The 24,450-nt window shown below is 54.3% G+C and overlaps 1 protein-coding gene across 5 annotated transcripts; it reads left to right on the forward strand.

Moving 5' to 3' along the window:
- The first annotated feature begins 758 nt into the window (after positions 1-758).
- On the forward strand, positions 759-23,547 carry SEC14L2 (SEC14 like lipid binding 2). Of its 5 annotated transcripts, none has more exons than XM_024977029.2 (12): positions 759-911; positions 3,065-3,140; positions 7,933-7,976; positions 8,312-8,371; positions 8,909-9,097; positions 10,924-11,019; positions 11,155-11,215; positions 11,624-11,707; positions 15,606-15,712; positions 15,800-15,939; positions 16,087-16,256; positions 16,522-17,201. In XM_024977029.2, the coding sequence occupies exons 1-12, from the start codon at positions 858-860 to the stop codon at positions 16,536-16,538; spliced, it is 1,098 nt and encodes a 365-aa protein (XP_024832797.1). In that variant the 5' UTR covers positions 759-857; the 3' UTR covers positions 16,539-17,201. The 5 variants fall into 5 exon arrangements, with proteins under 5 accessions (XP_024832797.1, XP_024832800.1, NP_808812.2 ...); NM_177943.2 differs by lacking the exon at positions 16,522-17,201 and adding an exon at positions 21,936-22,243 and having other exon boundaries at positions 777-911; XM_024977031.2 differs by lacking the exons at positions 759-911; positions 16,522-17,201 and adding exons at positions 1,327-1,554; positions 21,936-23,547.
- The last annotated feature ends 903 nt before the right edge of the window (positions 23,548-24,450 follow it).

Genomic DNA, 24,450 nt, shown 5'->3' on the forward strand with positions numbered 1-24,450 from the left:
GGCTTGGATTCAGAGTTGAACTTGCTCCCCGAAGTCTCATAAAAAGAAGGGGAAGATTTAGGATTCAAACCCAAGATCTTCTGATTCCCAGAGAGGAAGCACTCCTCCATGCCAGCGGAGGGTGCCAGCACCTTGCGACCCTCTCGGAGAGCTGAGAAGGTCAGGAGCAGAGGACAGGGCCCTGGGTGGGAAGATGAGGTCTGGGCTTCCCTACCCCTCAGACTGCCTGCCCCACAGCAGGAAGCCGAAAGGCTGTTAACTCCTGCAAGGGCCCCAGTTGGGTTGGCAGCAGCGGCCCCAAATCCATGGCAGGACAGGAGGCAGGCAAGGACCCCAGAGAGAAAAAGCCACTGTCCTGGAGGTGATGGCTAGTCTTAGGGGACCTGGACCCCCGCGACAAGGGCATCAGGCAAGCTCCCTCCTGGGTTGGCAGGAGAAGTCTGGCACCCTGGGGACCTGATCTTACAAGAAATCATTAGATAGTTCTCAGATGGGGTCACACGGCCCAGAGAGCTCAGGTGTCTCCTCCAAGGTCACACCGTGAGCTAAAGGTAAATTTGGGGCTGCAACCCAGACTTCCTGCCCCACTGCGGTCCACCGGCCTTGGCCCCGGTGGGCACTGGCGCGCGCCCCTCCCGCCCAGGTCTCCGCTTCAGGAGGGCGGAGGGGACCCGCCTCGGATGCTCCCGTGCCCAGCGCATCGCTCCCTACTCCGCCCCTTGGGATTCTTTAAGAGGCGGGGCTTGGCCGCCACACGCGGCCCGGGCAAAAGGCTGGGACTCGACTCCGGCGGCGGCGGAGAACGCGTCGGTGCTCCATCTGCTGCGACAACCGCCGCGCCCCGAGCCTGAGCCACGATGAGCGGCAGGGTCGGCGACCTGAGCCCCAAGCAGAAGGAGGCGCTGGCCAAGGTGAGCCTCGCCCCCGCTCGGGCGACGATGGCCGGCTGCTCCTCCGGCGGCGGCGGGGGGCCGGGGAAGGGGCTGGGCGGGGGGCGAGCGCGGGTCCGCGGGCGGCCGGCGGAGGGAGCGGCCACCGCCGCACTGAGCTGCCCGCGGCCGCCGACCCCCACACTCCCTGGCTCCCTCCGCCGGCCGAGGGGACCCCGGGGAAGTTTGGCCGCCCCGGCCCCATCCCCATCCCCGGGCGAGTCCTCGGCGCTGCCACCTGGGAAAGAAGTGGTTGCTTGGGAGCCCACGGAGCCAGCTGGGGGGGTGGGGGTGGGCACAAAGGCAACGTTGATTCGCAGGCACTGGCAGCCGGGCCCGGGGGCAGGGGCAGGGGCAGGGCCCCAGGTTCCCTCCCATTTCCGGGAGGCTTTCCTCTGGCAGAGGCGCAGTGAGTGGTACATGGAAGGGGCCTCCTCCCGAGGGCTCCTTGGGAGACTTGGATGGCTTCTGCTCTGGCCCCCAGGCTGTCTGCGACCTTGGGCACAAGCGGTCCTTCTCTGCTCGCTCCTTGAGGGAAGATATTGAGGAGTTTGGACGAGATGGTGGAGGGGGAGCACCTGCTGGTGCAAAGCCTGGGATCCTACCGGGGCCAGACTGAGTTGGGGTTAGTTTGAGCTGAGACCAGCCCCTCACCCCCAACCCCAACTCCCCTGTCCTGCCCACCCAGCCGCCCCCCGACCCCCAACCTCCCTGGCTGGGGACTCCGGCTGATGCTTTTCAGGAGGCAAGGAGGTAAGCCTAGCTTTGCCTTGGTGCCTGGGCAGAGGAAGGGAACAGCAGTTTCGGAGCCCCACCCTCTCCCACCAGCTGCCCTTGGGGAGAGGAGAGAGTGGCCATTCTTGGAATCGACTGGGTCCAGCCTTAAGGGCTGGAGGCTCCACAGCTGGGCACTTTTCCACTGCTGAGAAACTGGGGGAGGAGGGTTGGCAGACGCCTCCTGCCAGTAATAGTGGGGCTGTGGCATCAGCCCCATGAAGGTGTCCCCGGGCGGGGCCTCCCCATCCCAGGAGGCTGGGGGGTAGGGAGGTTTCAGATATTACTGCTGACCTGCAGGGGAAACCAGGCAGAGAAGGGATTAGGTGGTGATTAAGCTAGGAACCGGGGGCTGGGGAGGGTCCTTGGTAAGGGGTGGCGGCACGCCAGAGTCCCTGGGGTTCTGGGAGCTGTCTGCGGGCTTGGATGGTTCCAGTCCCTGGCTGACCCCAGCAAGGGGCAGAGGTGGTGGGTCCTCATTGGTCCCTCTGTGGCTGCCCTGTAGGTCAGTGACTGGGAGCAGGAGGCTTGGGGACAGCACAGCACGTGGGGGCGTGCTCACGGCCAGGGTCAGAGTGGGTGTGGCCATCCTGGGGTCACTGTCCAGCTCTTGTTTGGCGCTCGCCGCCCTTTCCCTCTTTGTGGCTTCTGCCTGGAACTGCTCCCTCCACCCGGATTGCTGCCTCTGGAGTCCTTCAAGCTCAAATGCCATTATTATATGAAGACATAGGAGACCCCCCCTCTTCCTGGCCCCAGTCAGAATCTAACTCTTCCCTCTGCCTCCCAGCACGTTGCTCAGCATCCCATCACTAAAGGGGGAGACCATGGTGGACAGAGTGCCTGCACTGGCCTGGGACAGACCGGGGGGTTTGCTTACCAGCTCTGCTGATTTCTAGCTGTTGACCTTGGGGCCGTCACTTAACCTCTCTGAGCTCTGATTCCTTCGTCTGTAAAATGGGAGCAGTCATACCTCTAGGGACTCTGAGTGAAGAGTGAATCAGTGCCAAGTTCAATGCTGGGCACACCAGAAATGCTTGGTAAACAGATGCCCTTACGGTGGCACACCCCAGGTTGTCTACTGTGACAGTTATCTAGGGACATGTCTGCCCATCGGCCACAAAGGAGTGTGTAAGTGCCCACAGCCAGGCCGGGGTGGTGTCATACTTCCTGCCCACCTCCTCTTGCTATCCAGCTCCCACCAGCACAACCCACACAGGGTCCCGAGCCGCCCAGGTGCTTAGCCTGTGTCTGCAGAGTTGCCCCGTATTTAGCAGGAGCCCAGCGAAAGCCTCTATGGAGAGCCCTGGGCAGAGGGTGGTCAGGGTGGGACCTGCCGCTCACCTAGCCGCCTCTCGCTGCAGTTTCGAGAGAATGTCCAGGATGTGCTGCCTGCCCTGCCGAATCCAGACGACTATTTTCTCCTGCGCTGGCTCCGAGGTGAGGGGAGAGGGGCTGCAGGAGGGAGGCTGGGCCAGACGCTTGCTCTGGGTCACAGAAATGGCACCCTCTGGGAACCCTGCCCCTGGCGCTCTCAGAATCTGGAGGATTCAACCTTTAGAACCAAAAGGGTTCTTGATTATTAGATAATTTCAACCCTCCTGTTGGATAGTGTTGGATATTATTGGATAGATAATGACACTGAGGCTCAGAGAGGTGAGGTCACTTGCCCCAGGTCGCACAGTGTTGAGCTGCAGGCAGAGGACCGGAGCCCAGATCGGCTGGCTCTCAGCCCTGTGCCCTGTCCATCCACTGGATGAACACACTCTGCCGATGGATGTGAGGAAGCAGGTTGAGGAAACCCGAGAAAGGCCCCACGCTGGTGGGAAGTTGGAGGCAGAGCTAAGTTCGGAACCAGAGTCTTAGCCGTGGGAGAGGCTGGCCCCTGCCGTGGGAACGGCAGGCTGCCTGCTGCCAGAGGTTCATGTATGTCGGAGGGGCAGAGAGCGTGGGGAAATACCATGGGTGGCATTCAGCCCGATCTAGGTTTACAAAACTCCCCTCAAGCCAGCGTCTGGTTCCAGAGCCCCGAGATCTCTCCCAGCTCTGCCTGGCCTGTACCTGGGTCAGGGGTGAACCTCTGTCCTCGGCTCCTGTGTGGGAGGGCAGGACGAGATCGGGTGTCCTGCCTGCTGCAGGGTGGGCCGTAACAGCGCTGTGCAGGTGCTGGTGAAATGTACACGTTTCTGCTAGCGTCGGGTCCAGCTCAACCTCACGCTGCAACTCCTGAAAGCTTTTCTTTCTTCTCCTCTTCTGTGATTCAAGTCAGGTGCCACTCTCTCTCTCTCAATTCTTGTGACATATTTTTCTTTTTCTTCCTTTGTAGAAACTTTATTGCCAGACATAGAAATAATAGAGAACATTTCTCTGTGTTATTTTAGCAGAGATTAAATCAGGACCCAGAATCGTGGTGGTTTAGTTGCTAAGTCGTGTCTGACTCTTGTGACCCCACGGACTGCAGCCCGCCAGGCTCCTCTGTCCATGGGATTCTCCGGGCAAGAATACTGGAGTGGGGATACAGAGTTGTAGCCCCCAGTATTAAAGTTTAAGTCCCGGCCGATTAGTTGTTTATAGACACAGACACGTGCGTCCCCTACGAGTCTTGGGACAGGCGGAGAGACATGATTTTCTGTTTTAGTCCAGGAACTGAATAGCTGGGGCACTCTGGAGACGCTGCTGGCAGGCCTCCCCGCCCCGGACAAGTGCCATCAGGAGAGCCCCCTGGGGCTCTGTGCACCTCAGAAAGTGCCACTTGCCATTTCCCCCACCCCCAAAAAAGCTGTGAACCCCTCCTACCTGTGCCCACTCAGAGAGGGTGGGGGGCAGCGAGGGGGGGTGGCGGTGGAGTCAGTCCAGAGTGGGAGGATATTCTGGCCCAGTCTTTACTGAAGGGCCAGCTGCGTGAGGATCAGACACACCTCCCAGCTACCTTGAGGCTGGGAGATAGTGGTTTCAGAGAGCCGTTGAGGTGAACAGCATCGCAGCTCTCTTTTATCTAAGAGAAGCCGGCAGCTGGTTTCCCGGGCACCCCAACCCCCCACCCTGGGATAGCTCCTGTCCCTCTCTTTGCAGGAAGAGGAGTGCAGTCATCCTCATCTGCCAGATGAGAAAACTGGGGCTCAGAGAGGGGAGGGCACTTACCTGAGGGCACACAGCAAACGTGAAAGAGAATCAGGGCAGCAACCCCGGACCCCTGGTCCTCAGACCAGCACCCTCTCGGGCAGCCACAGCTGTCCACCCGCCTCTCCGCCTGGCCAAGCTCCGCCTCTTCAAACACAGGACGCATCTCCTCTGCACGTCATTCGTGCCCCACATTTTCCTGGGCAGGAGCTCAGGCCTGGTCAGACTCTACTGTAAATTTCAACTAGGGTTTTTTTGTCCCCTTACTTTTCTTTTCCTTTTTTGCTGTGCTGTGCAGCATGCAAGGGTCTTAGTTCCCTGACCAGGAATCGAACCCAAGCCCTTGGCAGTGAAAGCTCAGAGTCCTAATCACTGGACTGCCAGGGAATTCCGCCCTGCCCCCCCCCCGCCCGCCACCTTTTTAAAAGAAACCTTTTTTCTGTCTCCTTTTCATTCTAAAGAAAACATTTGCAAGGCACCTGCCAGCCAGATGTCTTTCTCTAGCCTTAGGTGTGAGAGGGCTTCCCTGACCCGGGCTCAGCTTTCTGCTGGCCCTCGGGCCCTCACACATCACTCTCTGACCACCCACCCTCCCCTCCCCAGTTCTGGGCACGCTAGTGAGGAGGAGGGTCAGATGGCAAGATAAAACCAGGAGGTGGAGGAAACCTGTGAGCCTGCCAGGGCAGGGCTGAGCCTCCTTATTTCCTAGGACTAGGAAGGGATGAAATAAGAACCCAGGACTCTGGCTCCCAGGCCCATCTCTCTGGCCATGCCCTAAGCCGTGCCCTGAGCTGCCCCCTGACCAAGGAGCAGAAGCCCCGGGGAGGCCTCAGGCCCATACTGCCAGAGGCAGTGGCAGCTTGGGGAGGGCCCTTGAAGACCCTGAATATTGGGCCTGAGCCACTAAGGGTTAACTAGAGAGCTTCACTGAGATAAGGGGCTCACAATTCACCACCACTCCTGTTTCCCAGGAAGATGACTTCACAGTTGGGGGTTCCCTCCCTTGCCTGGAGGATCCCCACTTTCAGGTCCGACTGCATCCCCCCATCATGACAGCGTGGTGCCTTGTGTCTTCCAAGTGTTTTTAGCTCATTGGGTGATTCAGCCAGAGATGCTGCAATATCTTGTCCAAGGTCAAACAGGAAGAAGGCGGAAGGGCTGAGATGCAAACCCAGATCATATTCCTCTGATAGCTGCCCACCCCCCACTGCCATGACGGCACCTGTAAGGGGACCATGAGAAGGAACTTCCCCAGAGCCAAGGCTGCTCGTTTCTGCAGGCGCAAGTCTGGCCCAAGTGATGGGCGTGGCTTTGGGCATATCTCTTGTTGCATCCTTTGGGTGCAGGAGAGTGGACTGTGTTTCAGGGCAGCAGAGTCAGGGAATGTGCCCGGCCGCTCCCAGAGAGCAGTGATTAAGGGGCCGGTGGCAGTCCAGAGGGCAGCCTGTCTGGCCCAGGTCCCGGGGCTGTCAGCAGATCTGAATGTCGATGTGACCCACAGAGGACATCGAGCTGGGAGGGGCAGTTCATAGGCCGCATGGCAAAATTGCCCACAATGTGGATCTCAGAAGCTCTTTAAGAAATGCAATGTGGCTGACCATAACAAGATGAAATCTGATAGGGAGAGATCCAGAAAACCGCCTCTCAGCCTGTGGGATAGAGGCTTCTCAGTAGCCCAGGTGAAAAGGATTTGGGGGTTTCAGTTGACGGGAAGCTGCACTTGAGTTAAGGACCTGGCCTCTTGCTGAGAAAGTTCTTAGGCTTAATTGGAGAAGGGTAGATAACACCTGTGCTCTGGCTCACACACATTAGGAGAGGCGCTGGGAAACTGGAAAACCTCCAAAGGGAAGTGGATGGACTTGACACCAAGCTATGCCGGATGGTTAAAGGATCCACGGATGGGCAGCATGTTGGCAGGCGGGGACTCAGGGTGGCAGCACAGAATTTTCTTGGAAGGGTTGTCACGTGGCTGAGGAAGCACCCCCTCCTCTCTGAGGGTCTCTGCAGAAGGGTCTCTGCTCAGAACAACAGTGAGGGGCAAGTGCATGTGGCTGCCTGGATTGTCTGGGAGCAGGTGGCCTTGGTGAGCCTTTGTGTTGAACCGTGAGCAGGACAGCGTGTCGAGGTTTGTGCATGAGATAGAGTTGACCCAGTTCAGTTCAGTTCAGTCGCTCAGTTGTGTCCAACTCTTTGTGACCCCATGGACTGCAGCACACCAGGCTTCCCTGTCCATCACCAACTCCCCGAGCTTGCTCAAGCTCATGCCCATTGAGTCAATGATGCCATCCAACCATCTCATCCTCTGTCATCTCCTTCTCCTCCTGCTCTCAGTCTTTCCCAGCATCAGGGTCTTTTCCAGTGAGTCAGTTCTTCTCATCAGATGGCCAAAGCATTGGAGTTTCAGCTTCAGCAGCAGTCCTTCCAATGAATATTCAGGACTGATCACCTTTAGGATGGACTGGTTGGATCTCCTTGCTGTCCAAGGGACTCTCAAGAGTCTTCTCCAACACCACAGTTCAAAGGCATCAGTTCTTCAGCGCTGAACCGTTGAGCCAGGGGAACTCTGATTCTGAAACTTTCTGGGAATCCTGGGAGGAGGAGGGTCCTCTGTCCCCCTGGGGTATGCGTGGGCCCTTTGATGAGTGGAGGCTCATCACCGCCACCCCCATCCTACTGGAATGTACTGCCAGTCCTGCCCCAGATTACAGGCAGCTGTGTTCATCTTTGAACCCAAGGTCAAGTTCTCAGCACTGAGTGTTAGGCCCTGCAGGAGATTAGCTTTTTGGAAGGAGAAGGCTAAATGATAAGGGAGTCCAGGGTTTGCTTTTCCTGAGAGGAGATAAGATCCTTCACTTGATTGCATCCACTAGGAGAGAGCTCTTTTGACCCTGAACTTGCAGGGCTGCTCCCACCTGCCCTGAGCCTTGACCTGTTCTTCCTGCAAGCCCAGGGGTCGAGGTGCTCCCCAAACCCTCAGTGAGTGTCCTCACCCCACCTCCGCACGCAGGGTGATCTAAGAGCCCCCAGGACCCCAGCACAGGAGCAGGACAGTCTCTTAGTCCTCAGTGCCCAAGCTACTGGCCTAATTGTTGTCCGTGTTTCCCTGTTACAGCAAGAAACTTCAACCTGCAGAAATCCGAGGCCATGCTCCGGAAGGTGAGACCCTTGGTTGCTTCTCTTCCTGCCCATCAGAATCACACCGTGCCCGGACTTCTGTCCAGCCCTCCCACCCTGATCACAGCCTGTACTGCCTTATCCTGGGGGACAAAGTTCAGTCCCTTCCCGGGAAGCAGAGCTTTCATAGTTCTGGGCCAACCAGGAATTACAATCTGTGCTGCTGAGACCTTGGAAACAGGCACTGCCTTCTCTTCCTGCCAGTGGCTTTCTCGTGACTTACCTGTGGTCCGTGCTGCCACCCGTTGCTAGATGCCTGTTAAGGGCAGCCCCCTCCCCTGCCCCGCTTTATTAAAGTCCCGATTATGTGTTTGCAGCACGTGGAGTTCCGGAAGCAAAAGGACATTGACAACATCATGAGCTGGCAGCCTCCAGAGGTGAGGACAGATTATGCCGCCCCACCCCACGTGAGGAGGTCGGTTACAGCCATAGCCTGTATCCTGCATCCACAGGACTGGGACCCTCAGACGAAAGGTCTGACAAGGCCGAAAGTTGACCGATGGCTCAGCATGTAAAGAATCCGCCTGCAATGCAGGTGACAAAGGAGACTCAGGTTCTGTCCCTGAGTGGGGAAGATCCCCTGGAGGAGGAAATGGCAACCCACTCCAGTATTCTTGCATGGAGAATGCCATGGACACAGGAACCCGGTGGGCTACAGTCCATAGGGTCACAAAGAGTCAGACACGCCCAAGGGACTGCTGTAGGACAGTACGGTACCCCATGTGAGGGCTGTCAGGGCCAGAGTCCTGGAACTGTGGGCCTGGGGCCTTCAGAGGAAAGGTCTGACGATGCCGAGTCACTGAATGAGTATCCTTGGCACCCAGGGGAGGATAAACCCAGAGGAAGGCCCTGGACACGGGGAAGGGGTGGCTGCCCTGGGTCTGCTGACCAGGCGCCCCTCCGTCTTGGCCCAGGTGGTGCAGCAGTACCTGTCAGGGGGCATGTGCGGTTACGACTTGGAAGGCTCCCCCATCTGGTACGACATCATTGGTCCCCTGGACGCCAAGGGTCTGCTCCTCTCGGCCAGCAAGCAGGACTTGTTCAAGACCAAGATGCGGGACTGTGAGCTGCTGCTGCAGGAATGTGTCCGCCAGACCGAGAAGGTGAGGGGGCCAGCATGGCCGAAGAGGGGTTTGCCCAGTGGAGTCGGTCACGCCGGAGCCTGGATGTCACACATGGCTTGAAGTGCAGCCTCAGGGCTCAGGCCCTGATGTGTGGATTTCATTGACCAGTGAAATTACAGAGTTTTAGGGACTGACCTGTGTTTCCAGATTTCATTTTTTTTTTCCAAGTAAGGACTGAGGAAACACTTACCAGCTATTATTGCCATAATTAAGCCCCAAACTATAGGGAGGGTGTCGTCTCAGAACAAGGGGTAGAACTTCAGGACTTGCCTGGCAGTCCAGTGGTTAAGACTCCCTGTTTCCACTTCAGGGGGTGGGGGTTCAATCCCTGGTTGGGGAAGTTCAGCATGGTGCAGTCAGGAAAAAAAAAAAGAGACAGTCCTTTGATTTATTTTTCTTTCTTTGTCATTTTTTAATTTATGGAAGTATGATGATACATTTACAGGAGACTTAGAAAGTACAGAACAAAGTTAACTACAGTTTCACTGTATATTGCAATTACTGTTTTAAGTTGATAAATTAAGATTTTTAGTTAGAATTTCAATATCAGACTCTTCAGAAACTAATGGAAAAGTAGAAGGATATGGATGGATGGATGGTTTAGTCGCTAAGTCATGTTCGACTCTTGCGATCCCACGGACTGTAGCCTGCCAGGCTCCTCTGCCCATGGGATTCTCCAGGCAAGAATACTGGAGTGGGTTGCCATTTCCTTCTCCAGTAGAAGGATACAGTAGACGAAAAAGCACTATGAACCAATTCAACATAATTAAGATTTATACAGTTTTCACACAACAGCAGGATATGAATTCTATTCAAGTTCCCATAGACTATAAACCAGGAGACACTGGAACATACAAAGGGACATAAAACAAGGTGCAAAAATTTCATGGTATAAAGGTATTGAAATCATACAGAGTCTGGTCTCTTAACACTGTGGAATCTGTGTTAGAAATCAATATCAAAAAAGATTTGAAAACAACCCACATATTTTCAAGTGCAGTGTGACATTCATCACGAGAGATCTTTGACTCAGCCGTTGAAAGAAGAGGCAATCCTTTAAACTGAGTGAAGTAAAAATATACTATGTTGTCGTTGCTTTTCTCCTGCTGCCTGGGCATCAGTGGAGTCTTTGTCGGGACCACCCTATCCTTGGACGATTATTTGGGTGCCGCTGGTGTCAGTGAGCTCAGATTCTGTGCTTGTCTAACTCAATTCAGACAGAGAGAAGGACAGCTGACTCTCTTACAGGAAAAAGACTGAAGAGCAAGCTGGAGCCGCCACGGTCTTCTCTCTCTCCCTCTTCCTCAGTCGTTGTAAACATGCAGTCAAACGATGTGATAGGTTTGGGGACATTTCAGCAGTGTCTTCCATGGTCACTGAGCACCTAGTGTGTGCCGAGGCATCGAGAGGAGCGTTAGATGGGGATGCCCCTTTAGGGCTCCTGTTGGCCGGAGAGCATCCGTGCCTGCGAGCTACGTGGCCATGTGGAGTGCAGAAGAAAGGGAGCTGCAGAACCAGGTCAAGCTGCAGAATGGAAGGGGCTTCAGATGTCATCTCGGTCTACCCAGTCATTTCCTGGATGACAGCAGGGCGATCTAGACGGGAAGGGACCTTGTCTAGGCCACAGTTCCGGCCTGGGGGTAATTATCCTGATTTGGAAAACTCTAGGTCTGGCCCTGCCCAGATCTGGTTGCAGTGTGGGCACAAGGCACAATCAGTGTTTCCCCTGAACCGGGGTGGCCTTCGGTGTGTGTTTCTGGGGGCGGGGCCGTGTGATGTGACTTTCTGCTCTTGTCCCCCTGCAGATGGGGAAGAAGATAGAGGCCACCACCCTGATCTATGACTGCGAGGGCCTGGGTCTCAAGCATCTCTGGAAGCCGGCCGTGGAGGCCTACGGGGAGGTGAGGGCCAGGGCTGGGGTGGGGTGGGAGGGTGAGAGATGGGAGTGCTCGGAGGCCCTGTGGGGTGGGGGAGGCGGGAGGAAGCAGAGCCTCTCTCCTTGGCGCAGTTCTGAGCCCGCTGAATTCTTTCCACAGTTTCTTTGCATGTTTGAGGAAAATTATCCCGAAACGCTGAAGCGTCTTTTTATCGTTAAAGGTAAGTTGGGAACTACCTGTGATGAAGCCAAATGGGAAGGAGGGGCCGAAAATGTTCCTGGGACAAATTCGGGGGAGAATAAACATAGAATGAGCCAAAGGTCAGGGTGGCGGTCTTGGGACACGTTCCAAAGACTGACCTGTGACTACACAGACGGCTTCATAATTCGCATGGCTTTTAGCGTTTACCTCCTTGGAGCCTCCCAGCCTGGTGAGGAAGTTGGAGCATTCCACCCGTACAGATAGGCCAGCTGAACTTCACACAGGCTGCCTACGTGGGCTCCATGGTCCCGGGAGCGTGTGGCCCGATGCTGGAGGCCGTGATGGACATGGTTAGGGATGCAGGGGATCCTTATGTGGCAATGGTTAGGGATGCTCTGGGGCTCACATGCCCTGGTCTCTATTGTAGCCCCCAAGCTGTTCCCTGTGGCCTACAACCTCGTCAAACCCTTCCTGAGTGAGGACACTCGTAAGAAGATCCAGGTCTTGGGAGGTGAGTAGCCCATTCTCTCTGAACCATGGCTGCGTGGCAGCACTCCCACGGGGAATGGCGTCATAGGGAAGGCCCGAGCCGCCAGGGCCAAGGCTCCCTCTTCTGGTTGGGGCGCAGTGGCACCCCGGAAGCAGGCTGGGCCCCAGCAAGGGGCTTCTTCCTCTTTGTTTTCGTGAGAACTCTTCCTGTAACACTCTGGGGAAAATCAAAGGTGAATGAAATGGCAGCCCTCATTCTCAGTGAGCTTGCAATAAAGCAGGACAGGGCCCTTTAAGAGAAAGCTGGGACACAAGCCAGAAGAGGCCCTGGACGCGGCCGAGCAGGGGGTCCCAGGAGCAGAGCAGGGGGTCCCAGGAGCAGAGCCAGCCTCGTTGCACAGGCTCCTGCTGTGCGCCCGGCCCTGAACTCAATAGGTGTCAAGGCCACAGAGGGAAGACAGAGTCCCTTAAAGAGCTGGTGGCCTCTCGGGAAAGGGAGACACAAACAGCTGTATCAAGCGTGAGCATGCGTGTGTGCTCAATCGCGTCCGACTCTGTGAGACCCCATGAACCGCAGCCCACCAGGCTCCTCTGTCCATGGTATTCTCCAGGCAAGAATACTGGAGTGGGTTGCCACTTCCTTGTCCAGGGGATCTTCCCAACCCAGGGATCGAACCCACATCTTCTGCGTTTCCGGCATTGGCAGGTGGATTCTTTACCACTGAGCCACCTGGGTAAAACCACAGCAGTGTGTGACGTTACATGTAAAAGGGAAGAGCCCATGGGAATACTGAATGGGGCACTCAGCCTGCCCAGCCTGGGTAGGGGCGATGCCTCCCTCAGCTACGAGCTATAGAGTGAGTCGGGCGGCTGGATAAAGCGAGGCAGCAAGCCGTTGGGCAGAGAGAAGGGCGCTTAGCAAAGACTTTGCACACTGTGGCAAAGGTGGCTGTAGCGTGCACTGCAGGGTGTGGCAAGAGATGATATGGGAAGGGAGCCGGGTGCCAGGAGCTGGATGGCAGAGAACCCAGGGCACTGGCACTGACTCTGGCAGGCTCCTGGGCACTGGAGAGGAGTTCTAATCGGGGGGCAGGGTAGGTGCCAAGATCTGATTCTCTGTTGATTGTGAGGAACAAGATACCATTTTTGCACACCACAGCCAAAGTCCACACGCGTGGAGTTGAAAGGCTGAGCAGGGCTGGGGACGGTAGGGACAGAGAGGAGAGGATGGATTTCAGACTTCTGTAGGAGGTGGAACTCAATTGGCTGGAGGTAGGAAGGGAGAAAGATAAATCTAGAATGGCTCCCTGGGGTCTGGCACGAGTGACCGAGCATTGCAGTCACTTCCACTGGGGAATAACACAACCAGAAGAAAAAGCTCCAGGTTGAATTAAGGAGACTGTGAGATGTACAGATGTTGGGGAGGCCTGGGCCTACAGCTTAGGGACAGACTCCAGTTAGGAGTTCTGGGACTTTTCAGAAAGAGGGTCAACCCTGAAGGAAATCAACCCTGAATATTCACTGGAAAGACTGATGCTGAAGCTCTAGTACTCTGGCCATCTGATCCGAAGAGCTGACTCATTGGAAAAGACCCTGATGCTGGGAAAGATTGAAGTCAAAAGAAGGGGGTGACAGATGATGAGATGGTTAAATAGCATCACTGACTCAATGGACATGAATCTGAGCAAACTCTGGGAGATGGTGGAGGACAGGGAAGCCGGGTGTGCGGCAGTCCACGGGGTTGCAAAGAGTTGGACACGACATAGCGATGGAAGAACAACAAAGACCAAGGCAGATGAGACCTTGAGAAGGAGATGAGACTAGTCGCCCACAGAACAGAGGCTGACGCGTCGGGGATATCCAGGCTCGAGGGCAGGCAGAGAAAGAGGAGCCCGCCAGGGAGATGGAGAAGTGGTTGGCGGGGAAGCCGGTGGACGTCGGGCCAAGGGAAAGCCAAGAGGGAAGATGCTTGGGAATCAAGGCAGCCAGGGACAAGCAGGGGGCGAGTCTGGCTGGAGCATGACGTGGAGGGGTGGGAGAAAAGCCTAGAAAAGTAGATCGGCTTCATGGGTGGCTTAAGGCCACCTGTGGAGTTGAATTTGCTGCTGCTGCTGCTAAGGCGCATCAGTTGTGTCCAACTCTGTGCGACCCCATAGATGGCAGCCCACCAGGCTCCGCTGTCCCTGGGATTCTCCAGGCAAGAACATTGGAGTGGGTTGCCATTTCCTTCTCCAGTGCAAGAAAGTGAAAAGTGAAAGTCGCTCAGTCATGTCCGACGCTTGGCGACCCCATGGACTGCAGCCTACCAGGCTCCTCCGTCCATGGGATTTTTCCAGACAAGTGTACTGGAGTGGGTTACCATTGCCTTCTCCGGAGTTGAACTTGAGGGGGAGGAAAGGGAATTAATTGTGAAGGCTTCTGAATGCTCACCTTCAGGCACCACATTGAACGCAGAGGTTTTGCAAACACGTGCTGAGGCCTGGGTGTGGCGCGGAGCAGTCTGGAGGGCACAGGACCTCTGGCTGTTGGTGCTGGCTCTGGCGCAACGAGTGCTGTCCTTATTGCCTCAGTTCCTGTCTGTAAGATGGGAAGAATGCTCCTGGCCGGATTCCAACCCTCCAGCTGAGCTGGGGGAAGAAAAAGTCTGAGCGAAAGGCTCTTGATGAGTTTTGGCTCTTCTGTGGCTGCCGCCCACCACGTGCGTGAGCCCAGCTCTGGTTCCTGGCAGCGGCTGTGGAGGAGGTTCAGTATGTTACCACCCACACCTGAAACCCTTTCAGCCGAACCCGCCTTGGGCTGGGAAGGCACAGATCTTCAAGAGAGAGGAGGCAGAAATTCGCCCCGGGCTGCAGCTTAGCACAGATGGAAGCACCCCGAGACCGGGCACCCCGAGGCCGGGCACAGGGCCCTGGAGTCGCTTAGTCGCAGGTCTTTAGATCCCTGCGGCTGGGAGCCCCCGGACTGTGCTCGTGAGTTTCCAGGCCGCACCGGCCACACAGGATGCTGCAGGTACCCTGTGACTCGGAGCTGCTGCCTGTGTCTGGTGTCTGTAGTCAGCACGGAGAGGTTCCCAGGATCAAGACACTGTCCTCTGGCTGACACTCGTTTAGGAATCTGAAATGGCAGAGAAGTGGATCTCAGCCTTAGTTGCACCTGAGGCCACGTCTCCTACCAGGAAAGGGTTTGATTACTAAAATAAGAGAAAAAAAAAAACACCCCAAATCACCGGTTGCCAGACAGCCTAAACAAGAGCAGAAGTGAAAGTGTGCCTGGGGGTAAAGCCAAGGGACCTCGATTAAGAGGTTAGTCTACAGTGACGCATTCATTCAGTCATGATTGAGCACAGAGGGTGATGGGGGACGAGACCCCCGGTCGGGCCCTCACGTCGGTCTAACCAGGGCAGAGCGCGTTGACTCAGGCCCTCCTGCCTGACGCACGTGCCGTGCCCTCTGCATGGAATGCCCTTCCCTTTGTTCCTTCCTGCTTGCACTTCAGACGTTTGTATCCCTTTCCTGGGAGTGATGATACACTCTCCTAAGGATAGGGCACTTTACAGTTTAGGACAAACACCTCCTCAAGTGCTTAGTTCACTTCCCTCCCACCATGATCTTGCAAGGCAGCAGGGGGACCTAGGCTCAGAGCAAAGTGGCTTGCCTCAGGTTGACCAGCTGGCCAGAGGCCATGGGGACATGACTCTGCTCTTGTTTCCTGGTACAGCATAGGGCAGTCCTCTGGGTGATGGCCCATCTCGAACCCCCTGAAGAGCTGTGTGCACGTCCTGTGCTCCCAGGGCCCGTGTTTGGTGTGCGGGGGTGGACGGGTTCTGTTCTGCCTCTTGTGTGTAGACTGCCTGGGCTGTGATGAAATCCTGCCTAGTGCTGATCCTTTTTTTTTTTCTCCTTCCTTCCCTCTCCTGCCAGCAAACTGGAAGGAGGTTTTGCTGAAATATATCAGCCCTGACCAGTTGCCTGTGGAGTATGGGGGCACCATGACTGACCCTGATGGAAACCCCAAATGTAAATCCAAGGTATGGGCTTCCCCAGGGGGACTGGAGGTGACCAGGGAATCCCTGGCTCCAGTGCTTGTTCCAGCTCATTCCGTGCCCCACTTCTAGATCAACTACGGGGGTGACATCCCCAAGAAGTATTACGTGCGGGACCAGGTGAAGCAGCAGTATGAGCACAGTGTGCAGATTTCCCGGGGCTCCTCCCACCAAGTGGAGTATGAGATCCTCTTCCCGGGCTGTGTCCTCAGGTAAGGTCCTGGAGCCTCCCAGGAGACCGGAGCTTGCCGCCCTAGGTGGCGGTCGGAGGGCTGGGGTGGGAGAAGCTTTGGTGACAGGACCCTAGAGAGGGCACGTGCAGATGGAGTCATGTCTGAGTGGGTGGTTGTCCCCTGCAGGTGGCAGTTCATGTCGGACGGTTCGGACATCGGTTTTGGGATTTTCCTGAAGACTAAGGTGGGGGAGCGGCAGCGGGCCGGGGAGATGAGGGAGGTGCTGCCCAGCCAGAGGTACAACGCCCACCTTGTGCCCGAGGACGGGAGCCTCACCTGCAGCGATCCTGGCATCTGTGAGTCCCTCAAAGCCCCTGCTCTAGCTGTCTGCCTGTGAGGTCCCTCTTTCTCCCTGGATTTCAGCTCACAGATGGTTAGCTCTAGAAGCAGAATGCCATCAGTTCCACCCTCTCTTGCTAGGATGGAGGGGTGAGAGGGCAGGCTCAAGGTGACCCAGCTGGTTAACAGCAGGGTAGGACTCTGACCTGATGCTCCCAGGTAAAGGTGAGTCACAGTGCTGGGTGCTTGCAAGGGTTGAGAACACCTGCTCTCTGGTTCCAGGTCTCCCTGGGCTGTGACTGCCGCTATCAGACATTTCCGGGGGATGCCCCTTCCCCAGACATCAGAGAGGCAGAACAGGCTGGGCAGGTGCAGGGATCACAGGGTGAGCAGAACCCAGCCTTGACTCTGCTGAGCTTCACTCATCCAGCTTGATCAAAAAGTGACCACAGAACATGAACAGGAAGTTTACTCAAGAGGAATAAAAATGGTAAATCGGCATGGGAAAGGTGCTTAACCTCCCTTAGCTTTGCAATATTGGTCAAATTCCCTTTGACTCAGCAATTCTACATCTGAAAATTTATCCTACAGAAATATTTATACAAGGACACAAAGATATAGGTACACAGATGTTCCTAGCAGTTTGGGATACTGACGATAAGTTAAATGGCTTTATTAAATAAATTATGGTCCGTCTATACAGTAGAATATAATATCACATTAAAGAGAATAAAGTGATGGATAAGATATCTGAAACTGAAAGTGAAGTCACTCAGTCGTGTCTGACTCTTTGCAACCCCATGGGAGCCTGTAGCCCACCAGGCTCCTCTGTCCATGGGACTTTCCAGGCAAGAGTGGGTTGCCATTTCCTTCTCCAGGGGATCTTCCCGACCCAGGGATCGAACCCAGGTCTCCTGCATTGCAGGCAGACTCTTAACATGTTAAAAAAAAAAAAAAATAAGGCATGAGACATACCATATATGGTATATTCTCACTTTGACTAAAATAAAAAGTCAAAAGAAGTCTGCGGATTCTATGCTAACGCTAGTGGTGGTTATCTCTGGGAACTTAAGAAAACATAGAGGGCTTATGTTTTTTCTATACTGGTTCTGTAAATACAGTTTATGTTACAAAGAACATGTACTATATTTCTAGGCAGAAAAATCACACATACACACACAGAAAACCCCCCTCAAATCTCCAGTTTCCTCTGTCTGAGCCGAGGAGCCAGGCATGGAAAATCAGTAACAGTAAGGGCTTTGTCATCAAGCTGCAATAGACTTGACCACTGACTAGTCCTTAGGCCAGTGACTTGGCCTCCCTGAACTTCAGTCCCCCAATTGCTACAATGGGGATCAGATTCTCTACCTCATGGGGATACCTGATGATGAAATGTGATCAGGTCTGTGCAGCACTTAGCATCATACCTGCTGTATGGCACTCAGCACACCCTGGCCGCCATTATTATTTATTAGGGCAAGACCCGGAGGAGATAGTGCCGGAGAGGGGAGAAGCCCTGCGCCCTGTTTCCATGGCAACACCACCAGTTCTGAACTAGTCCCACAGATGTCTCTGTCTCTGTACTTGTCCACACCACCGCCCAAACCTCAGATCCGTGTCCTCCCCCGCAGCCCAGGCAACCTCAGTCTCTACCGCCCCCTCCTCACAGATGCTCTGTGGTCTGGCTCCCCGGGGAGGAGAGCTGTGCTTGTTAGCGAGCTGCTGGGTCCTGAGGGAGAAGGCGGTATACCTTGCATCAGGCATCAGGTGAGCGCCAGCCCAGACACTGTCGTCCTCGGGGCGTAAAGCACTTCGTCCATGCAAGCCCGAGCTTCTTTATTTTAAAGGACAGGGAAGCTGGGGTATAGAGGTATACTGTCCCACAGTGTGGTGTGCGTAGACACCAAGAGTCAGATACAGGCAAGAAATGGGGCAGGATCTCGTGACCACAGACTACCCTAGAGATGGTCACGTGACAGAGGAGAGAGCACGGTCCCAGACCCAGGAAGTGATTGGCCCGAGCCCAGGAGCAGAGCCCAGCCCATTTTCCATCACTGCCCACTGCCTCTCTGTAGTATCACGTAGGACCATGAACTCTTTAACATAATCAGGCTTAGATTTGCAAATCCCAGATTTTAGTTCCTCGTGGATATGTTGTCAGATGGAGTGTTTACCTGCCTGCGGGGCCTTGACTGGGAGCTTCGTATCGTCCGTTCTCAGGAGGCACAGAGCCCTAGCATCCACGCCCCCTGCCCAGGTTTAAAGACAGCGTGGTGGGGTCAGCTGTTGCCCGGGCCATGGCCGAGGTTAGAGCTGAGCCTCTGAGAACCCGATATTAGGTTACAAGCTGACCTGTGGGAGGTGATGCCTTGGGGGAACCAGGCAACCCTCTGTAAAGTAGAGCATAACCACCCAGTGGAGAAATTACAGCTCTGAGTCCAATGGTGGGAGCCCACTAACCCTCCCTGGGCTGTGCCGGTCATTTCCCAAGTATATTCAGAGTTTGAACTAATTCCACTTTGTTTTCCTCCCAACTAATATATCCTGAGGCCCTGAGTGTAGAGTACTTGTCTAGGAAAGAATAAGATTCAGAAAAAAAAAAAGATCTGAACTCTGTCTGCTGGGAGTGTGCAGTGTGGTCAGAGAGCTGAAACATGTAGGGAGATTAAACAGCTCAGCTGGGCACCAGGAGACCTGGTTCTGAGTCCAGCTTTGCAAGTAACCCTCCAGGTGTTTTGAGCAACTGCCTCTAAGTAATTAGATTTTGCTCTTTTTTTCCTTAAAATGAGGGGAGTAGGCTAGAGCAGGAGACCTTAATCTGGGGTCTGTGGCTCCCCAGAGCAGTGCTTTTAAATCTTAAAGACAAACCATCTCCCTTTTATAATAGTATCTAATGTCTCCTCTACTATCCTGAAATGAAATTCATACATATTATAACCCACCTACACAACATAACTAAAAATTTAATACACTCTCCTATCTGGAATATAGGGCTTCCCTGGTGGCTCAGACATTAAAAACAGACTGTCTGCAATGCAGTAGACCTGGGTTCGATCCCTGGGTTGGAAAGATCCCCTGGAGAAGGGAATGGCTACTCACTCCAGTATTCTTGCCTGGAGAATTCTATGGGCAGAGGAGCCTAGTGGGCTACAGTCTATGGGGTTGCATAGAATTGGACATGACTGAGAAACTAACTGGAGAAGGCAATGGCAACCCACTCTGGTATTCTCGCCTGGAAAATCCCATGGACAGAGGACCCTGGTAGGCTACAGTCCATGGAGTCGCTAAGAGTCGGACATGACTGAGCGACTTCACATTCACTTTTCACTGTCATGCATTGGAGAAGGAAATGGCAACCCACTCCAGTGTTCTTGCCTGGAGAATCCCAGGGACGGGGGAGCCTGGTGGGCTGCCATCTATGGGGTCGCACAGGGTCGGACACGACTGAAGCGACTTAACAGCAGCAGCAGCAGAGCAACTAACACTGTCATTTTAATCTGGAATATAAAAGAGAAATTAAAGGACACTAATTGAGACTCTTTCACGAATGAGAGGGCACGGTTACCCCCAGCACCTGTCTTCAGAATGGTAACCTTCCTACTGGGAACCACTGCCCCAGAGGGTCCATGATGGGCTCCGTGGGATCTGAAATTGTATGCTGTCAGATTCTCAGCCCTGACATTGTGTGCCCTCAGATTTTGTAGGGATCAGTTCCCCTACAAAAGTGAAGAAGCCCTAGCCTGGAGGATCTCTGGGGCCTCTACGAGTCTGTGAGTACATAATTAGTGTCAAAATGAACCACTGCAATTCATGACCCCCACTTCCCTCAGGCCTGGGCCTAAGAACAGCCCTTTCCTTGTTTCTGAGGGCAGAATGTCATGCTAGGCAGAGTCATCTCAGCCCTGGTGCTTGGTCCAAGGAGCTCAAAGACTTCTCCTCTAGCATGACTGACTCTGGTTGCTAAGGCTCTGTCATCCAGGGCAGAGAGGAAGTCTCCTTCTTTCCAGAGGCACCATTGGCCCTGAAGAACTCTGGCACAGAGAGAAAACTGATGACTGTTATTACTCAGTCCATACCATGGAGAAAAGGGTGGGTGGTATGTCTACCCTTGGGTTAAACTATGCATTTTATCCAGGGTCAGAAAAGGGGAAGATTACATCTCAGGATTAAATACACAGGGTATTTTTTGGCTGGGAAAAGTGAGAGAAGACAAGGATGCGGAAAGAGCAGAGCTAGTGTTTTTGTTTTCCCACCCTGTTCTTTGGAAGGGGTGTTTGACTGGAATGGAACAACTCAAAAAAAGAAGGGTTAGATTAAAAGCAGTCTGTTTGTTGGCCAAGGCTTGGAAGCCTTCTCTGCCAACTGCATGCCCATTTTCTCTCTCCCAAAGAAATCACTAACAGGTCTTGTGAATTATCCTACCAAATATTTTCCATCCCTTTAGGAGCATTACATGTCTCCATAATATATAGGACATGTGCCCACACATACACATTCATAGGAATTAACATCTGTCATTCAGTGTATATTTGAAGGAGTTTTGACACTGTAAAATCTGTCAGTGTAGGTGGGCCAAATAACAAAGACAAAAAAATTTTTTTTTTACATATATTAACAAAAAGGGCTTCCCCAGTGGCTCAGCGGTAACAAATCCACCTGCAGTGCAGGAGACGTGGGTTCAATCCCTGGGTCGGGAAGATCCCCTGGAGGAGGGCATGGCAGCCCACTCCATTAATCCTGCCTGGAGAATCCCATGGACTGAGGAGCCTGGTGGGCTACAGTCCTTAGGGTCGCAGAGCTGGATATGTCTAAGCAGCTAAGCACTCACCGATACTAACAAAAATGTTGTAAACAGTCTATAGACTATTCTGCAGTTTGCTTTTTTGGCCTAAGGATATATTGTCAACGGTTTCCCTGGTTAATTCTCATGAAGCTCACCTCCTTTTTATCCAGTATAGTATTTCAATAAAAACTTTTAAAGCAGTTCTCCTTTGAACATTTTAGTTTTCCTCATCTTTTATGATTACAAATAGGGGTGCATTGAGCATCTTTGTCCATTTATCTTTCTGTGGGATAAATTTCTGGTTCAAAAAGTTTGCCTAAAAAAAGGGTTGCCTATTTTACTTTTTTCAGAAAATGAACAGGACTGGGCTTTCCAGGGCCCAAGTCAGGCAGCAGTGCAGACCAGAGGGAAATTCCAGCTCCATCCCTTCCTCACATGTGACATAGTGACTTCCTGTTTCTATAAAACAAGACTAACGTTGAACTCAAGAGTTCCCATGAATAATATAGATTGCCAACCCTTTCCTGAGTCACAGGAATAGCCGTTGTCGCCATTACTATCATTATTTTAACAAGTACTGCTGCTACTAACTCTGCTCCCCCCCTTGCAAGGCCCAGTTCAAGCTCTAACTCCTTTAAAAAGCTTTTCTCATGATTTCAGTCTATAGGGCCCCCTCCTTCCAAGCTGTTAACAGATGTGACTGTCTCTGCCACTTATCTGGCACTTGGCATGTTCTTTTTCCCTCTTCATGAACATCTTGTAACCACCTAGTCTGGGTTTCAGAAGGTTCAGGACCATCGCTGTGCCACCTTCGTCCTCATTACCTACCACACTGACTTGCTCAGTCAACAAATAGCGCTGTCTCTAAGCTCTGTGGGGCTGCCTGAGTGTCTGTCTTTTTGCCTCCCCTCAGATGTCCTGCGGTTTGACAACACCTACAGTTTCATTCACGCAAAGAAGGTCAGTTTCACCGTGGAGGTCCTGCTTCCAGACAAAGCCTCAGAAGAGAAGATGCAACAGTTGGGGGCAGTCACCCCAAAGTAATGCCTACCCCCACAGCAGGCCTGGCTCCCTCAGTGTCTCCCCATCAGTTTCTGCCCCTTGTAATGGTCATTTCCCCGGCACTCAGACACCCAGAAAAACTGGGCTAGAAGAAGGACCTTGGGGCTGGATCTGGGGAGCCTTCATTTGAGAATAAGAAAGACTGGGAGAGTAGCTGGAGTGGGTCTCCTTGCCTCTCATATTACTAAGGAGTCCCAGGGGTTGGGCACCGAGATAGTATCTGCCTAGTAAACTGTGCCAACTTCACCTGTCCAGTGTCAGCTGAGACAGGAAGGCAGGTGCCATGGGGTGGCAGGGAAGAAATTAGGAAAAAGGGGAGAGATTGAGACTTTAACACTTAAGGGAAGCCAGCTGCAGGGGGTGGGAACTTGCTCCCAAATGAACATGTAAATCTAGATCGTAATGAGGATAGCAAGGTAGCCAGTTCCTAGAGTTATGGTGGGGGTTCTGAGGCTCTTCTGCCCTTTGTCTCCGAGGCTGGGCTCTTTTGGCTTTTCCCAGGTCTTGGAAAGTGGCCTGAATCAGCACAGATGTTCCCCTTTAATGGTGAGAGGCAGGCCTCTCCCTCACCTCGAGGAATTCAGCAATCCCTGGGTCCCGCTGCCTGCCTCTTTGATTACTAATGATTGTCAGTGACTCAGAGCTTCCTGGGACGGTGAGCTTTGGTACCCAGCCACTGTCCTCAGATGCAAACAGAGCGCAGGGAAGTCACCTCCCGAGATCCCAGCTCTGGGAAGGGCCAGAGAGGCTGGTGGTGGGTGCGAGTTCGGAGGCTTCCACCCCTATTTTTAGTGCCGCCAGGCTTTCATCAATTAACTCTCCATTTGAGCACCCCACCCAAAAGTGACAGCTGGGATCAAGGCAGTGAGGGCGCTGAATCTCCCAGGGTGCACGACAGCCCACTTCCTGACTGACCTGAGCGAGGCCTTAGCAGTCCCGTCTCTGGGAGGCACATGGTGGGTGCCGCGGGTTCTTGGTGCCTGCTGGGGAGGCTTCCACGGCAGGGGCTCAGGGCAGCCACAGATAGCCTCGCGGGCCCCCACCCCCTCCGCCCACGGCGACAGGCAGGGATGCCCACGGTGGGTAGCGGGCGGTTAGGAGTGGCGGCTCGGCGACCAGGGGCTGCAGGTCACAGGCCCTGCGGGCGATCACGACCCTTAACCCAGTCCCAGGTCTTCCAAACGGACACCAGGTCCTGGGCTGCACAGCGCCGGGGCCCGGCCCTCGCTGCCTGGGGCATTCCTTCCGCTCAGAAACCCAGGCCCTGGCCCAGCCTGGGGAGACGGTCTGGCCTAGCTGAGGGAGCGGGAGTAGCGGGGAGGCTGGCGCCGACAGGAGGCCCGAGGCCGCACAGGCCCCAGCCAGACCCCTCAGGAGGACATCCCGACCTTTGTTTACAACGCTCTGTTAGGAAAAGTAGCCAATGAATAAAGGACGTTCGGCGCGCAGAGCGCGTAAGTCTGCGCCCTCTGTCTCGCTCCTCACACTTCCTCACTCAGGCAAACTTCCGCCTCAGGACTCTAGCGTCTACCCGCCAATAAGCGGGGCGCACGCGCAGAGCCACCTGCTACACTCGTGTGCGCGCCCCCCACGGCCAGCTCGTCCCCAGATTGGTCCGGCCGGTGGGCTGTCTTCCGCCATCTTTGCTAAGGGCACTAATGGTCCTGATTGCCTTCACGGTCAGGGAGGAGGCCCCGCCTCGCTCCGCTCCGGCTTCTCCAAGCCCCTACCTAGTGTGGGTCCGGCGAGCGCGCGCAGAGCTTGCGGTGGGCCTGGATTGGGAGGGTGGTGGCGAAGCGACGATCACGTGGCGTTAGGGACCGTCTCCTAATTCCGCGCAGGCATTACCAGTGTTTCCGGGGCCGGGGATCGCCTTTGGTTCCCGAGCCCAGCTTCCTGCAAGATCCCGCTGACCTGGCTGCCCTACACGATCCTACAATGATAAAGCCTCCCAGGGCTGAAAACGGCTCTCAATGGGAGGCTGTGCTCTTTATTTGATAATAATAAAGCGAATTCTTTAATGAGCATTTCCTGGGTACCAGGCCACAGCCCTGTGCTTACCTCTTAGAGTTACTGCAAGGATTCAAGGAAACAATCATAGATGCAGAGCGCTTAGAAAGCCTGATACGCTCAGTAAATATTGGCTACTTTTCATTTCTTCAGACCTGGCTGACAGTTCATAGGTGGCACAACTGGGATTTGAACCCAGGAGTGCCTGTGTTTAAAGGTTATGCCTTTGTTTGCTGATACCCAACCCCGCTCCCCAAGGGAGTCACAGAGCTTTAGTGAAGTGCACTTATTCCTCACGTGGGTAAACTGGGGTCCAGGTGGCGAAGAGTTTCCTCTTTAGTGATCAATAACCCCAT

Source organism: Bos taurus, chromosome 17 (genome assembly GCF_002263795.3).
Source record: "Bos taurus isolate L1 Dominette 01449 registration number 42190680 breed Hereford chromosome 17, ARS-UCD2.0, whole genome shotgun sequence".
NCBI lineage: Eukaryota > Metazoa > Chordata > Mammalia > Artiodactyla > Bovidae > Bos > Bos taurus.